The sequence below is a fragment of the Telopea speciosissima genome, chromosome 2 (genome assembly GCF_018873765.1).
Source record: "Telopea speciosissima isolate NSW1024214 ecotype Mountain lineage chromosome 2, Tspe_v1, whole genome shotgun sequence".
Classification (NCBI taxonomy): Eukaryota; Viridiplantae; Streptophyta; class Magnoliopsida; order Proteales; family Proteaceae; genus Telopea; species Telopea speciosissima.
The window spans coordinates 78,044,670-78,060,868 of NC_057917.1; the positions used below are offsets into that span (position 1 = coordinate 78,044,670).

A 16,199-nucleotide genomic window follows, 5' to 3' on the forward strand; every position below is an offset into this window, starting at 1 on the left:
GAGTATTTTTTTTCCACCAACGGTGGAGGAATCTTTCTTACTTGGTTTGGATTTGTTATCAATTGCAAAACCCAAACCCAGTCCGTACGGTAGTGGAAGAGGGGTTTCACAAAATGATCACTATTTTTTTTAGGTCGTGTGGAAAGATGACTTGGCATTTTGATTGTTCGGTTGATCACTAGCCTATGCTTGGAAGCTAATAGAATATAATAAATTTTTTTTAAAAAAATTTGAAATTGAGGAGACAAAAAAAAAAAAAAAGAGGGGACAACACGGGAGGAAAAATAATCCTCTCCAATTCCTTAAAACAGTGTGCAATGCGGCAATTCATGGTGGATATTTCAACACCTCCAAGGGTGCTGAGCTCAAGAAAAAAGGAAAAAAAATGGAAGTCAATGAGTTCAGACCGTTGGATGTTCGAACTGTTAGGTGTCGACATCTCCACCCCAAAATGCCATAGTGGACACTTTAGGAAATTGGAGATGATTAAAATCCCAAAATGGGGTGGGGGACTTTGCTTTGTTGTTAGATAGCGGAAAAAAATCCTCTCCTATTCTCTAAAAGTGTAGTGCGGTGCAGTTCAGGGTTGGGATGTCGCCACCTAGCAAGCGCAACATCCAACAGTCTGAGCTCGAGAAGAAAAAAAAATTGGCTAAATTGAGCTCGGACCGTAGGATATTGAGCCTGCCAGGTGGTGACATCCCATCCCCGAACTGCACCGCACTGCACATGTCATGAATTGGAGAGGATTCTACCCATTATTAATACCATTCTATTTATGGGATGGAAGAGTAAATGTGACTCATCGTAAATAAAAACAATTTATATCTTGATTTCATTTTATTTTTGGGATGGAAGAGTAAATGGAATCGATATCCCCTCCAATTCGCTGCCCCCTCTAATTCCTCCAATTCCTCACATGGGGGTGGAAATGACCACCTTACCCATTGCCCGAAAACACTACCCAAGGTGAGGTCCACTCCCCTCTATTAGAGGAATTGGAGGTGCCTGCAAATTGGAGGTGATAATTATTAGAATAAATGTGTCTTGCTTTAAGAAAAGAAAACTTACATCTTAACTTCATTCTATTTTTGGGCATGGTAGAGTAAATGACATTTACAAGATAGTACACATGCATGCCATTTAATGCATAGTACACATTTGCAGGCTAATTATACAACTATCTCTTGCTTGGACCGCAGGACTACTAAGGGTTTGGGCTCTCATTGATCACGATTGGCCTGAAGGATCCAAAGATGGGAACCATTTTTGTTCTATTAATGTTATATTTGGCGACAGGCAAGAGTGGAGTGGAAGGAGCTCGAAGTATATCCAGAAAACAAGAATATGATGATCTTGATTTGGAGATGCAATTCAAGCTTCTTAACAAACCACCAGTGAAGTCCATAAAAGTACGTTATTGCAAAGGATTTCAACTTATGTTTGAGTTATAAATTTGTGTCTCTTTTTTTCAATTCAAAGTTGGTTGGACAAATTTTTTGCTAGGTGAGTCACATAGTTAAGAGATCTAAAGAGTCAAAAGATCATGAAAGTTTCAAACTCAAAATCAAATACTTGTTTTAACTTTTAAATCGAATCGGCCACTCTCGATCCTGATTACATTTAATTCCTGCAACTCTCATTTGAATCACCCATGAATGCACTTGGATCCACATTTTTTGTTAGTTTCCTCTTCTCTACTGATTAAAATAGCATAAATTCAATGAAAATTACTTATTTTAGAGAAATTTACAAGTGTTTTGAATACAAAAATTAAACAAAGGGATGGTGATTGTTGCTAGGCTATGTGGCCCCTATATCAGCACAGGGTATCCAACAAGGATGATATCTTTCATTTCATGGGGAGAGGTGGTCATTTCATGCTTCCCATGTGTAGGTGCAAGGGCCATGGAGCCTGACAGCCTTAATTTTCCCTTCAAAAAATGTATAGATATGTGGGAATCTTTACTTCCTCTTCCCGATCACAATTTCTAGAGCTCAAGCCAATGTAGATTTGAATCCAATGAGAATCGATGGAGGCCAATTCTGGGTTTTTAAAACCTTGTGATGGTAATGTTGTTCTGCAAAGCCTAGTTAGGAATTGATGTCAAGGTTATGCTGAATTTGGGCTTGGGCTCTGATAAATTCTCAAGGTTGAGTTTGATACTTGTGATCCCTATACTTAATAGAAATGATCCAGAATTCTTTTAATGGTTGGGTTTGGGTCAGGCTAGTTTGATCCAGTTCTTGCATGGTTTATGGCATAAATGTTCATATACATTTTGAAAAGCAAAATCAGGAAAAATAAATGTAAATTATGGTATGAATAATAAAAAATAAATTGAGAGAGAGACAGAGAGATTTACTAGAAAATACGATGAAACCATATGCAACAATGAAACTTGTGTAGCTTAAAAGGATGGTAGTTGATATTTTAACCACCAAAACCAAAAAGAATAACCTTAAAACATGAAACTTGAACTGTAAACCATGAATCTTGAATCCCAAAACCTAAAACATGCAAATACAAAAAAATAAATTCAAAACCCTAAATTTTATAACTACATTAAGTTCCCTGAAACCTACAACAACAACAACAACAAAAAAAAGGGGGAAGGCATTCGTATATGAGAGATTCTCTCATCATCTCCATCAAATAAGGGGTTAAGGGTTTCTATGTCATTTTGGATTGGCAATCTGACTACATTTAATGCAGGCTGTGCACATGCAAGGCCGTGCATGAAAACTTTTATCCAAAAAAAATAGGACTAATACAAAGGTAGAAAACCCCGTACAAGGTTTCTTATATGGTTGTGGGGGATATCAAATTTTGCAAGCAATCCATCTACTTAATCTTCAACCTATCATACGGTCAAAAAGTAAACTTTTGCTTAAAGCAATGAAACCTTGAAAATTGGTGAACCAAAATAAGGTGGTGTGTTTTTTTGGTTCTTTCCAATTCAACTCCGGTTTAGTCCCGGTCTTGATGAGACTATCAAAAAAATAAAAAACGAATAAAAATAAGGTGATTGTGTTTTATTTTTATTTTATCCAATTCAACACCGGTTTGGTCCGGTCTTGGTGACTAAAAACCTAGAGATGGTTCTATTTTTGTTCATATGCAACACCAATTTGAACTTTGAACCGGTCTTAACAAAACAGTACAGAGGTTCAGTGACAGCTCTCAGCCTCTCACTCATCAGTTCACAACTGTAATGATCCACCGGCCTGAACCGGACACGTGATGGTGGATTTCCAGAGTTGCATTTTTAACTAGTAGTGGAGTGAGTAAGCTTGAATCGATCAAGCTTTCTTATTGAGAGCTTAACATAAAATAAAAAATCTTTCGTTTCCTCTGCTACCTGAAAACAGAAATTTATGCGATCGTTTTTGTACAGACCAAGTATGGAGATATTTATGATTGCGTGGATATCAAGAAGCAGCCAGCATTCGATCACCCCTTACTCAGAAATCATACCATTCAGGTATCATGTTTGATTCTCTTATAATCCATTTGCCATTATTTCTGTTTAATTCATCAAATTAGATATCTTCATCAATTACTTAGATTTTCCTCTTGAATTATATGTCTTCCTGGTTGGTTCACGAAATCTCTGTGCTCTATGGTGACTTATTTCAATTACAAGCTTGAGACTAACTCTGTGGCAGATTGCCTCGCAAGAAATGCTTGTGATTGCTTGAAGTTCAAATTTCTGGTCGTTTGTTTGTGAGGATAGGTTAGGTTTGGGGCTTTCAGAGCCAAGTAATTCATGTATTATGGGGTTAGACTTTTGACAGAGTAGGAAGTATGGGGCTAGATCCCGTTCTAGTGCTAACGAACCCTCGAAATCACTAGGTTAATAAAACCCTAGTTCCAATGAGGGAAGAAGGACTGAGAAAATGAATGTTACGATTGGAAGAACTCACCCTCATAAACCGGTCTACAAAGGAGGGAACCCATTATTATATATGCCCATATCCAATCCCTTATGGGACCGATGTGGGACTATTGCACATAACAATGAATTTGGTTGATAAACTTCAAGATGTCTTTATTTAGTCCAAAACGATCTTTATATAAGAAAGTTGGATTACAATGAAGAAGGGAAACGAAATAAAACACGAAATAAAACAGAGTAGGAAAATAAAATAGGAAGCTGGTAACCTAGGCCCCGTACACCCCTTAAATGTTGGAATTTACTCCCTTACTCAGATGGTCCTATGACTTGTCATTTGGACCGTCGAAGTTTAGTAGAGCACTGGCTGCTATTTCTGAATTGGTATTATGGCTTCCGTAACTCCAACCGTGTCAAAAGTTATGCCCTCCGGAAGTTGCGCTAAAATTCAGAATTTTCGGCTTGATTGGGTGGACTTCTGCCGGTCTAACTGATTAAAAATTATTCAGAAATCTTCTCTGCATCATTTTTATGTGAGTTGTCCTTGGTGCTGGGTTTCAGGATAAAGCTGGATATGCCCTGGTGTATTGCTTTATTCATTCGGATTCATCAATAAGGTTTAAAACAAAAGTGTGAATCATGAGAGCAGAATCTGGTTGTAGAGTCTCAAACCTCTGGCATTTGGGGCATGTGTAACATTTACTATCTCAATTTGAGGCTTTTAAACTCAGCCCCACCTCTAGCTGTAGATATGTATTAAAGGGGTTTGACACACATGTAGAGTTCTGAATATGCTTGTCATCTCTGGTTACTAAAACCGATCACTTGATTCCCAAAGGGTTCAGTATTTCAATTTCTTGCTTTACATGGTTTGATGATGCTGAAACAGCAAGAGTTTGTTGATCCAAATCCCATTGCAAATGAGTTCTGGTATAGGGTGCTTAGATTGGCAATTCAAATGGTCTTGCCACTTATCTAATTCTGACACCTTGCTGGCATCGATCCAAAAGATAAACAAATGTTGTCTTTCATCCTGGTGGTTGTTTTTTGGAGTTTTGGTTGGAAATTAAATGGATTCAGAAATTGAGGGATATGTCCAACCAACTTAATTGTTATCTATTGGGTTCCAATCTGTAAGTTCCTATACCTGTCTAGTTTTGGTTTACATACTAATTGGTCATTGGTGCCATAGGATTCTCTCCTTTCTACAGGTCCTTGTGTAGTATAGTGGGTCGCTGGTTTGTTGTACATTTTGATTAGGGATCTCTTTCCCCATCATAAAGCACATCTTATAGAATTGGGCTGGTGGCATTTTCAACATTATAAGGTTGTTATTAATTGCATTTTCTCAATTCAGCCGATAAAGGGAAGTTGCTTGAATACTAGGAATGTTCTTTGCTCCTCTGTATGTAAATTTCCTATTCTGTGAAACTTGTAGGGTTATGGTTGGGGGATTTTAAGTTAAATATCTGATCATGCTATAATGGGATCCCTTCTTGTTATTAAGGGGGAAAAGGATTCAAGAAAATGATTCAATTTAGTCCCTTTGATCTATGTTTTTAGTTTCTATTGGATAAAGAAAGCTTTGGTCTCACCCGACAACCCCTAGCTACTGAAGAAATAGTTGACTAGACTAGAATTCGCAAGCAAGATTCTAAAAGGTGCAAGCTTCATTAAATAGGTGTGATTTTTGTATTTACACCTTGGATTGGTATACCTTAGTTCTCAACTATATTCTTTTTAACCACCATAAATTCAACTGTATGTTGTTGTTTCTTGTGCTTATGTTTTTGATATTTCAACTATCCAATGAAGTTCTGTATTTAGAATTACATAATTATCTTTTTATCTTATGTGTACTGAGTAAGTTAATATGTTTTCGGATGAAACCCAGTTCCTTCCCAATAGGGATGATTAACAAAGAATTATTAGAATCTAAACCTTCAAAAGTCAGAGTAAAGAGTAGTGGGTGTCCACCACGGACAGTCTTAATACAGAGGATTCAAAAGGAGGATATAATAAGGGCCAAATCTCAAGTAAGAAGACATCCTGGAAATGTCGACCTGCTCACAACAAAAAACCCTGGGTATCATGTAAGTCTTGCTTTCCCCTTTGGGTTTAATAATTTTTTTATCCACCAAAAAAAAGAGAGTCATGCTTTATTAAGTTATTTCCATTTGATATTTTATTTGATTTCTTAGATTGATAATTTATGATAATTCATTGGTACTTTTCATAGCTAACATTTTTATCGTGAAATTTGTAATTAACACTTAAAATGAGCTAAATTGCAATTGAAATTTATTTGAACCTTGAGAATAAAGCTTCTAGAAACTGAACTACTTTTACATTGAATCAAGTAATCTTGACCAGTCTCATGGGAATTGCATGCTTTCATCTCCCAAATTAATAGCTATGATCAAAGTTGAGAATTTCACCTCCACTAAATTTAGTGGATTTTAAACTCTAATGAGTGCTTGAGTTATCAATATGGTTGGAATCTAAATTGACAACTATGGTCAATGTTATCACTACTTAACAAACATCTAAGATGCAGATACAGCCTTAGAGTAAAATACAAAATTAATTTGATGGTTAGCATTGTCTCATGAGTCATGATCTTATTTATATTGGTTGCATTGTGATTCAGGCCGGGATCGGGTGGGTAATGGGCCCTCATAAGGGCAAGTGGAGAAAATAGGAGGAGAAAAGAAGAGTTCCGTAGGGTACTAGGGAGAGGAAGAAGGTATCCATAGGGAAGAGAGAAGAGACAAGGCTGATAAAGTAAAAAAAGGATCTCAGATCTATATAGATTCAGAAATTGATGTTGGAAGAAAGAAAGAGAAAAAATAGGGAGAAATAAGAGTAGCCAATTGGAAATAAGGGAATAGAAAACAGGAGATAAAGAGGGTCAAAAGAGATTACCACAAGAGGGTGTAGACCAGAAAACCCCCAAAACAATTCCAATACATCAATTCACTCTTCACTAAATTGTATGGAAGTTACCATATTTATATAGACAGAAATCTGTGGAGAAATACTGCTATTCTACTTTTTTTCCCCTCAAAGGCTATCCACTTCTGGATAAGCCCATAGGCGAACCGGTACTCCTCCAAGTCATCAGGATACACAATCTGCTCCTCATCGTAGGGTTGCTAGCGGATTTGCCAACAGAATCGATTCAGTTAAACAAGCAAAGGGGAATCGGTTCAGAAAGAACAAAAAGGTTTAGAGAAGTTTCTTTGATCATTACTCGGTTAGCTACCAAATCATTGAGCTGAACACGTACTTGCAGCTCATCAATAAGAGAACACCCGACCTTCCCCCAACGATTCACTCAAGAGATGTAAGGAGCCGCCTCATCAGGGAGGCAAGGGGCATGGATCCCAAGAACCTCATAGCTCCCCCTTTGTTTTTAGTTTTCCCATAACCTAAATTCCTCACAGACCTAACCAGCCACTCATTCTGCCCCAAATTGGATCGAATCTTCCCCTCCCAATTGGGAAACTCAATCTTAGTTTGAACCCTTTCCCTCCATTCAAACCCTGGAATCTCCACTCCCAATTAATTCCCCAAAATCCTAAAACCTGCACAGCCATTCCACCATCAGAAATTGTCCATAATTGAACCAAATTACCCTCTCTGCCCCTATAGCACTCGATCCAAACCCTAGCCCAATCTTCCCACTCTAAATCCTAGATTCCCCTATTTTACTCTTTTCAAAGACCCGAAACGCTAACCTATATTGCTGTTAATTCAAATCAGCATACTTCTCTCAGTTAAAACATCTCAGGGCCTACCTGGAGATCCCTTCGCCTTTGCCTTCCCACCCAGGCCTTCCTCATTCACCGTCACATCCCTGTTTCCCCTGCCTGATCCCTTTGCTGGAATGGTCTTGAGAACATCTCCCACCTCTTCTTTGACTGTCCATTTACCTCTACCATTTGGAAAAAGCCCTCTCCTCCATCTAGCACTGCAACAGGAGACCCCTTCACTTCGACAGAGAATGGCTTTGGGTGGCTAAATCCTTCTCTAGGTCCTCAATTTGTGACACCATTGGAAAGCTGGTTTTTGGAGCTGCTATTCATCACATTTGGATGGAGCGTAATCTTAGGAGATGGACTTCCAACTCTCGATTCTTCGATCTGTGGGAAGGAGAGTAATGCTAGGTTATTTTGGGAATCATATTCTTTAATCCAAAAAAAAATAGAGGATCCTGGTTTTGCCCCTAGCCATGGAAATTCACACATGTCCTCACTCCTCAGACAGACATATTAGACTTTTGCCTTTTATTGAACCCCCATTCCAATGGAGAGCAAGGTGAGCCAATGATTTGCCAAATGTTTTTTTCTAAGGGCATAGTTTTCCTTCTGAATTTTTCTTTGATGTTTCAATATTTTTTGGGGGGGTGGGTTGGGGGTTTGGTGGAATTTGACATGTGCACCTGGACTCCTACTACCTAATTATTCATTTGATCTTTAAATGTAATGGCCATGCTGCAATGATTTACCTCATAAGTTTTTATTAGGTGTGTTTGATAATTAAGTAGCAAATAAACTTGAAATTTATTGTTTCAGCCATAAAATGATTAAATAATTGACTTATAAATTATCTCCTTTTTCAGTTTGCAACATTTCAACTAGGAAGATCGGATGTGAAATATTATGGTGGCTATGTAAGCTTAGCCTTAGATCAACCAAAGGTTTCTTCAATCAACCAATTCAGTGAAGCAGTATTATGGGTTGAAAATGGGCCAGTGGATCAACTCAACAGTCTTCAAGTTGGATGGGCAGTAAGTTATCTTAACTAGCAAAACCCAAACTCTCCTTTCTGATTGAACAATGAGCTAATTTTCTAAATGACCTTTCTAATTTCTAGCAGTGGGCATTCCCATTAAATGATGCTTGTGGTCAACACATAAGATTCCTATGGTCCATAATTCAATAGTTATATTCATCTGAAGAAAATTTTAATAATTTGGGTGTTCACTTTTTTAATTTTTTTAGGTAAATCCAAAGTTATTTGGGGATAATAGAACTCGGATGTTTTCATATTGGACGGTAAGTTTAAGACCTACATTATGTGCAAACTTTATTGACTCTTCGATTTGGGTATCACCTATCACATATTTCTTTCCTTTGCATTTGAGCAGGCAGATGGATTTCACAAGACAGGTTGCTTTAATCTCCTCTGCCCAGGTTTCGTACAAGTCAGCTGTATAAAGACCTTTGGTTATCTCTATTCTGATACTTCCCCATATGGGGATCTTCCATTTGAGGATGAGTTTATTCTGTTCAAGGTACACTATTATAATTTTTCGTTGCACCCTCCTTTACTTTTACAAGTTAATCTTAAGGCTTCCCTTGTTTTTTTATTGAAGGAATCCATCAGCCGTGAAATATGAAAATTTATCAATATTAGAGCATTATGCCTGCTATTGTAAGTAATGCTAAACATTTCTGTAGTGTATTGTGGATATCTTACACCAAGTTGATCACACATTCAAGCTCTTTCTTTCTTATATAGCTTTACTGGATACGACTTAATAGTACATCCTATTCGAATGATCTTTGCCAATTTAGCATGCGAGCATCTCTCAGGCTTAAAATAATGTCATTTTCTTCTTTGAATGTTCATATTCAATTTGAGAGAGGTGCATGCATTGATTTGTATGTCCATTTCTTTTGAGCTTTGGATCATCATATTACTTATTACACAGTCATTTCTTCGGGGCTACTTTTTGAAGATCAGAACTTGTCTGGTCTACTTTCTAGAGAGAGAAAGATATTTTGATTCTATGAGAAATTTTTAGCCAATTTATTGATACGGTATCAGTGAATTGGTGAGATTCTGTGCTTAAGCCTATAATAGGGAGGATTTAAAATAGTTTAATTCTCTCCTCTGTGTTATGCATGGTCCTGCAGGATTGGATTGGAATTTTGGTTTTAAAAGACTTTTAAGAGAGACAGAATTTCACGATGTAGCTGATCTTATTGATTTTTTGGGTCATATCTTTATTTCTTTAGTTGAGCCTGATGGGCACATTTGAACCCTTATCAGTGATGGTTTCTTTTTCTACCACATCCTTTTTTCAGGTCAGCCATCCCCCATTCCAACCCCAATAGGACTTGTCCCTTCAAATATGTTGGGCAACTGGTATAGTGTTTGTTGAGCTATGGTTGTAATTCTAGGAGTACCCTTGTGATACATAATATTAACATGTGTAATGTTTTATAAAATGGAAGATGAATGAGGATCAAAAAGTAATTTCATAGCTTATGAATCAATGTTCGAAATGTCACATTTTGCCACCATTTCATCCAGGCGCAAAACTGAAATGTTTCAGCGAAATGGCCACCATTTCATCAAAAAGAGATAAATTGTCATTTCGAGGCCCAAAAGATGCAATCTTGTCTTGAAACTTCAGGGAGTGTCTATTTAAGCATTAATTACACGTGTTTGAATCATTGGATTGGAAAAACAAATACCCTAAGTGGTAGTTTGGCTTCAGACCTTATGTTTGTAGTGTAGGACATGGCTGATTGTATACTTTTCCTTTTATAACCTAATCTATTCATAATTTTTTTTTTGGGATGTGTGTCTACTCATAATTTAGGTATTGAATACACAGCATTGACTCAAAATCCAAATGTTTCCAAAAGGTTGAAGTAGATGATCTACAATCCACCACCAAGCCTTGATTCAGAAGCAAATTGAATGAATTTGGCAAAAAAATCCAGGGTTTCAAGTGATTCTAGTACTTTCGGTCGAAACAGGGGTGAAATATCGACAAAATTTGTTGAAATCGCTTGAAATCAAGTTTTTGAAATCTGGTATTCCCTTCAATTTGACTGTGGTTCCATTTCGATTTCTGTCGAAAACAAAAATTTGCCCAACTTTTTAGAACCTTGGTAAATCAAAACCAATGGATTTGCTTTAAAAGTTGTAGAATTGCAGAGCCCACTTACTGGTCACCATCTTTATTGGGAGTAGGTAGAAATCATACTATTTTGTTTTTGGGGATAGTAATATGACGAGAACAACAATAATATGTATAATATGTACAGCATTTATGGGGTTCAATGTAGTAGACATTTGGAGCAACATTACATGGTTTGTCTTACCCAAAATAGGGTTTATGACATTTGGAACAATCAAAATTCTTTGTCGAAGTTTCAGAACATTATTTAGCAATTTCATTGATCTTCTTTTCTTGCAATAAAATAGTTCTCATGATTTTGTTAAAAAATTTGTGGCTGTGCTTTATATATATATATATATATATATATATATATTGTAGTGCTAATTGTAATACTTAGTTGTATAATTTGATTGGTTTGATTTTCCTTTTGGGTGCTTGTATTGAATGCTTCTGACATAGTAATTCATCATATGATATTGGCCATGTGGCTAGCAAGTCATCTAAATAGTGGCTATATGAGAAATTAAAAAAAGCTTCATATCTTGGCTTTAACAATGGAAAAGCATTTTGGGACGAAGAAATTCCTCAAACAAGGCTATCTTTTTGGGATGGAAGGAGTGATTCTTTTTAATCTTGGGATTCCTGTTTATTTATAATTTCCATTCTACATTTCTATAGTAGTTGTTCTGCTGGTATCAGTTTATGGGTTGTTCAATTTTGTAACTAGTCTCCTCTGTATCTTGTAAACTTATTCTATTTACTTACTCTTCTTACATTGTAGGATCCAGAATCTGGAAATTGGTGGTTAGTTACATCTTCTACATCTATAAGTGGAGAACATGAGTATATCGGATATTGGCCATCATCCCTATTCACAACTTTAAGGGACTCTGCATCTATTATAGCATCTGGTGGGGAGGTCTATAGCCCAACAAGTGAACCTAGCCCTCAGATGGGGAGGGGCCGTTTACCAATAATACAAGATGACGATCGCCACGCAACTTGGTACTCAACTTATGCCAGAAAGTTACAATTCGTGGATGAGAAATTTTCCTTTGTGAATCCTGATGCTTCTTTATTAAAGATTCACATGGATAGTATTGCATGCTATAAGGCAGAATCTTTAATTTCTCACAACCCGTATAGGATAAATACGATCTTATTTGGAGGACCAGGTGGGCAATGTGGAATATGACATGTCATTAGTTTGTTAGAATAAACTTTTCAGTTTCATCATTGAAATATTAATGGACTCAAATGGGTATGCATATGAGATGATATATTTGAAAAAGCTTAGTGGTGATAGCTGATTTTCATACGTAATTTTGTATAATAAAGAACAATTTTACCCCTTTCCCTTACCAACTTTCAAGGGAAAATATTGCACAGAATGAATCCAACCATATGACATGGTAGTGTCTATGGGGGTGGGGGGCCAATTGTGTTGATAACATTCACAGGGGTTTTTGAACTTTAGAAAGTTCACAAAACATCACATTTGAGGCTTTGGGAGGATCCAATTTATAAAGGGCCTTCCATCCTTCTCATTAGTCGGATTTGAACCGAAAATGAGAATATATTATAGGGGCACTGTTCTCTGTGCCGTAGTGCAGCCTGCGCCTAGGCAGGGTGCAATGATCACCCTGCCTCCTGCACAGGCTGCCCATGTGCCTGGGTGCAGGCTGCGCTGCAGCACAGAGAACATTCTCCTATATTATATGTATAAAAAGAGTAGTTACGATTGTAAAACATAAGATGCCAATAATCTTTAATACATAGAGTAGAGGTTAAGTCATTTTTGCAATTTGGTATACTTTGAACTATGTTTTAACTCCTATTGTACACATTTTTGGGACTGCAAATAGACTAATAAGAAAAGTGTTGCATCTTATGTAAACATGCCCCTTCCATTTGTAGCAGTCCCCTACCACGTGGCAATTTTGTGAAAGTTAGTTTCTTACTTTTTGTTCATTCTATACAATGCTCTTTTTCTTTTAAGAAAATTCATATTAAAAATTGGGAAGCAGTTTTCTGTGTGAGTGTGGCCTAAACCAGTACTTTACTTTCATGTGCCTATCTCTCTCCTCCTTAAAACTGAGGGGGTAGAGGTGTCTTTTCATATGGGGAGGAGAGAGATAGACTCATCACTCATGAGAGTGCTGGCATAGGCTACACTTCCGGACAGAGTTCTTTTTCCCTTAAACATTATATCAAAACAGGATGGACCCTTAACTATGATTATAATTAAAGTATAGGTCTCAAATGATTTTTTATTGAAAGCTCTTCCTTATTCTTACAAATGATTCTTATGGTACGAAAAATCCTCCTAAAATAGCTGAGAAAAATATTCTTAAAAGAAGGAGAAGCTAAATTTTCACTTAAAAGTCTGAGAATGAAGAAGGGAACTGCCTGGCAATACAGAAACAATCCATAAATCTACCCCATTTGGTCCAACTTAACTCTGCATCATGCCACAACCATAATCGATTTTTCTTTACTGTTAGAATGATCTGACTTCATTTACTATAAAGAAAATGAATCCTGTAGATACTGTATTTTGTCACCTAGGGGTGTTTTTTATGGTGATGAAATTGATATTGTGGGACCCTTTATAGTATCTCACTTTCAAAAGTACGGCAGTTTTTTAGAAAATGACCAAATTGCCCATGGTAGGGTTATCTGAACGAGATCATATAACCCATAAATGAGAAAGCTTGATCCTAGAACCATTAGTGAACACTTTTTAATGATCATTCTAAGAGGTGAACGAAAAATTCCCTACCCATAGTATGAACTAATAAATGTATTGGCCTATTTAAAGGTATTAAAATTGCAAGACTTGCCCCTGAAATTACCCACCTTCTATTTGCAGATGATACCTTTATCTTTTGCAAGGCCATTGAAGATGATTTCTTGACTATAAAATCTGTCCTAGAACTATTTTCTGATATTTCTGGTCAAGAAATTAAATTAACTTCTCAAAAAGTGAGATTTCCTTTAGTAAAACTGTTTCTCCTTCTCATAAAATGCACTTGTGCTCCCTCCTTCATATGAGAGATGCCAAAAGATTCACTTTACTTAGGAGTCAGACTATGTCATTCTAAATGTAAAGATTTGAGCTTTTTGGTTAATAGGGTTAAATCTAAGTTTTCTTTATGGAAAGTCAATTTCCTTTCCTTTGTAGGGAGAAAAGTTCTGATTCAATCAGTTTTAGCTTCTACACCTTCATATCTGATCTCGTTCTAAATGTAAAGAGTTGTCTTTTGCTGCCCAATCACTCTATTTATCTCAGTTGTTGGAATAATGACTCTAGTGCAAGGAAGAAATGTCATCTTATTGGATGGGACAAAATTTGTCGACCAACTTCTGATGGGGGACTCGGCCTGAGGAAATCCTCCCATCATAACAAGGCCCTCATCTTAAAACTTGGTTGGAGACTCATCACAGAAACCTCCACCATTGGGCCAAGGTTTTGTAAGGCCAAATACTTCCCTTGAACTTCCATTTTTGACCCTAAAACCCTTTCTACAAGAGGGTCATGGACTTGGAACAGCATTGCTGCTGTCCTCCCTAATTTGAAAAAAAAATAATGATTAGGCATGTGGGTAATGGAAAATCAACCTATTGTTGGCATGATCCCTGAATTCCAGCCTGCACAGGTAACACTTCACCCTTAATCACTAATCCTAATCTGTGCTTTAATTATGTTAGTGATTTCATTCACAATGACAGATGGAATTTTACTGCCCTTTCTTCTTGTTTCTCTAGTCAGGCCATCAATGACATTCATAGAATACACATCTCAGAGTCTGAGGATTACTGGAGATGTTCCCTTTCCCATAAGGGATCGTTTTCCACCAAGCTCACTGCCAAAACCTTGGCCAATCCAAAGAATTCCAACCCCATGTTTTCCAAATGGTGGCACTTTTTTTGGAAAATTAATATTCACCCGAGATTTAAACTCTTCTTTTGGCGTGTCTTGAATGCAAGACTACCTGTCAGAGCGACTATCTCAAAATGGATGCCCGTCGAACCTACATGTGCATTATGTGGATCTAAAGATGAATCAATCTAGCACTTTCTTGCCATGTGATTGGACGAAGCGTATCTGGGTATTTGGCCCCACTTCTCCGCTCCTTCTCTCACACATCTCTGTGTTTCAATCTTTTCTTCCAAAGTTTTTGATAAACAATCCTTGGCCTGGGTTTTTTCTGTTTTAATGATTACTAGTTATTTTATTTGGAATGTCAGAAACAAGGTTATTTAGGGACTTCCAAAGACAACCCAATGTTGGTTCTCAATGAGGTTTTCAGATGGATTAAAGATATGAATATTTACCCTCCCCTCACTTTATCTTCTAATCCATCTTCACAACCTTGCACACCCACCCAAAATATTCCTCCAGTGATTACTAATCTAGATATACAATTTCCTGAATTAATTTGTGCTGGCATATATGACCCAGACCTTAAAATAACCATTTGGACTGTTCAATCTTGATAGTTGGCCAAAGTGTAATAACAGATGTAGGTAAATTGTCTACATCAGATGCAAAGGAAGCAGAGTTTTTTGGGATCGTCCAAAGGTGGAGACTCGCTAAGCAACGAAACCTAAAAATTAAAGAAATCATCTGTTCAAGCATGGAGCTCTTTGACTTATTTCATCCTACCCCCTCAACTCGCATCCCCCGCAACTTAATCAAATATTACTTTGACCTAACTGATGCTACGAATGACTTCACTAGTATATTGCAATTATATGAATATATGGCCTGCCCATAATTCTGTAAGTCCTTTCTCTCTGTAATATTAGTTTTTCTTTCCATCCAAAAAAAAAAAAAAATACTATAGAACTAAAAATTAGGTTCATCTGTTGGCCGGAATGAAGGCAACGATGGTGGCGGCAAAGGAGGAGAAGCTAGAGTAAGTTTAAGATGAAACGGGTGAAGAATCCATTTAACGAAACCAATTATTGATCTGTTGCGATTTTGTATTGGTAGGACTAATAACCCTATCTTAGAAATCCCTACTTCATCGATCTGGTCAATAAATGAAAGGTTTTCTATAAAGGTTGGAATCATGCCTCTTCTTCCACCTGTTGTAGACTTGAGAGAAAACAAAGGAGGCATTTTTCTAAGCTTATAACACGTTAGAGTCGTTTTTCATGTGTTGGTAAGCAAGCCAGCTTTCTTCATCAATGGCATGGGAGTCGAACTCCAAGAGGGCAAGCAAGCCTTCTTCATCAATGGCTACACCTTAACTCTCTTTCTCTCCTATAAATTTGAGACATGTTTGACTCTTTGAAACTGCAATAGGGAACGAGACTGGGCCTTAATTTGCAGTCTTTTACTGCCATTGTTGCTTCTCTCTCTCTCTGCTTTA

At 37.1% G+C, this 16,199-nt stretch overlaps 1 protein-coding gene across 1 annotated transcript; it reads left to right on the plus strand.

Moving 5' to 3' along the window:
* The first annotated feature begins 1,256 nt into the window (after positions 1–1,256).
* Positions 1,257–12,013, plus strand: LOC122651159. The gene is made up of 7 exons (XM_043844477.1): positions 1,257–1,412; positions 3,351–3,485; positions 5,780–5,989; positions 8,521–8,688; positions 8,903–8,956; positions 9,049–9,195; positions 11,600–12,013. The coding sequence occupies exons 1-7, from the start codon at positions 1,257–1,259 to the stop codon at positions 12,011–12,013; spliced, it is 1,284 nt and encodes a 427-aa protein (XP_043700412.1).
* The last annotated feature ends 4,186 nt before the right edge of the window (positions 12,014–16,199 follow it).

Coding starts and splice junctions, on each gene's coding strand:
- LOC122651159 (XM_043844477.1), top strand. CDS start 1,257: ATGGGAACCATTTTTGTTCTATTAATGTTATATTTGGCGACAGGCAAG. Junction 3,486..5,779: donor TCAGAAATCATACCATTCAG/GTATCATGTTTG, acceptor ATATGTTTTCGG/ATGAAACCCAGTTCCTTCCC. Junction 9,196..11,599: donor ATGAGTTTATTCTGTTCAAG/GTACACTATTAT, acceptor CTTACATTGTAG/GATCCAGAATCTGGAAATTG.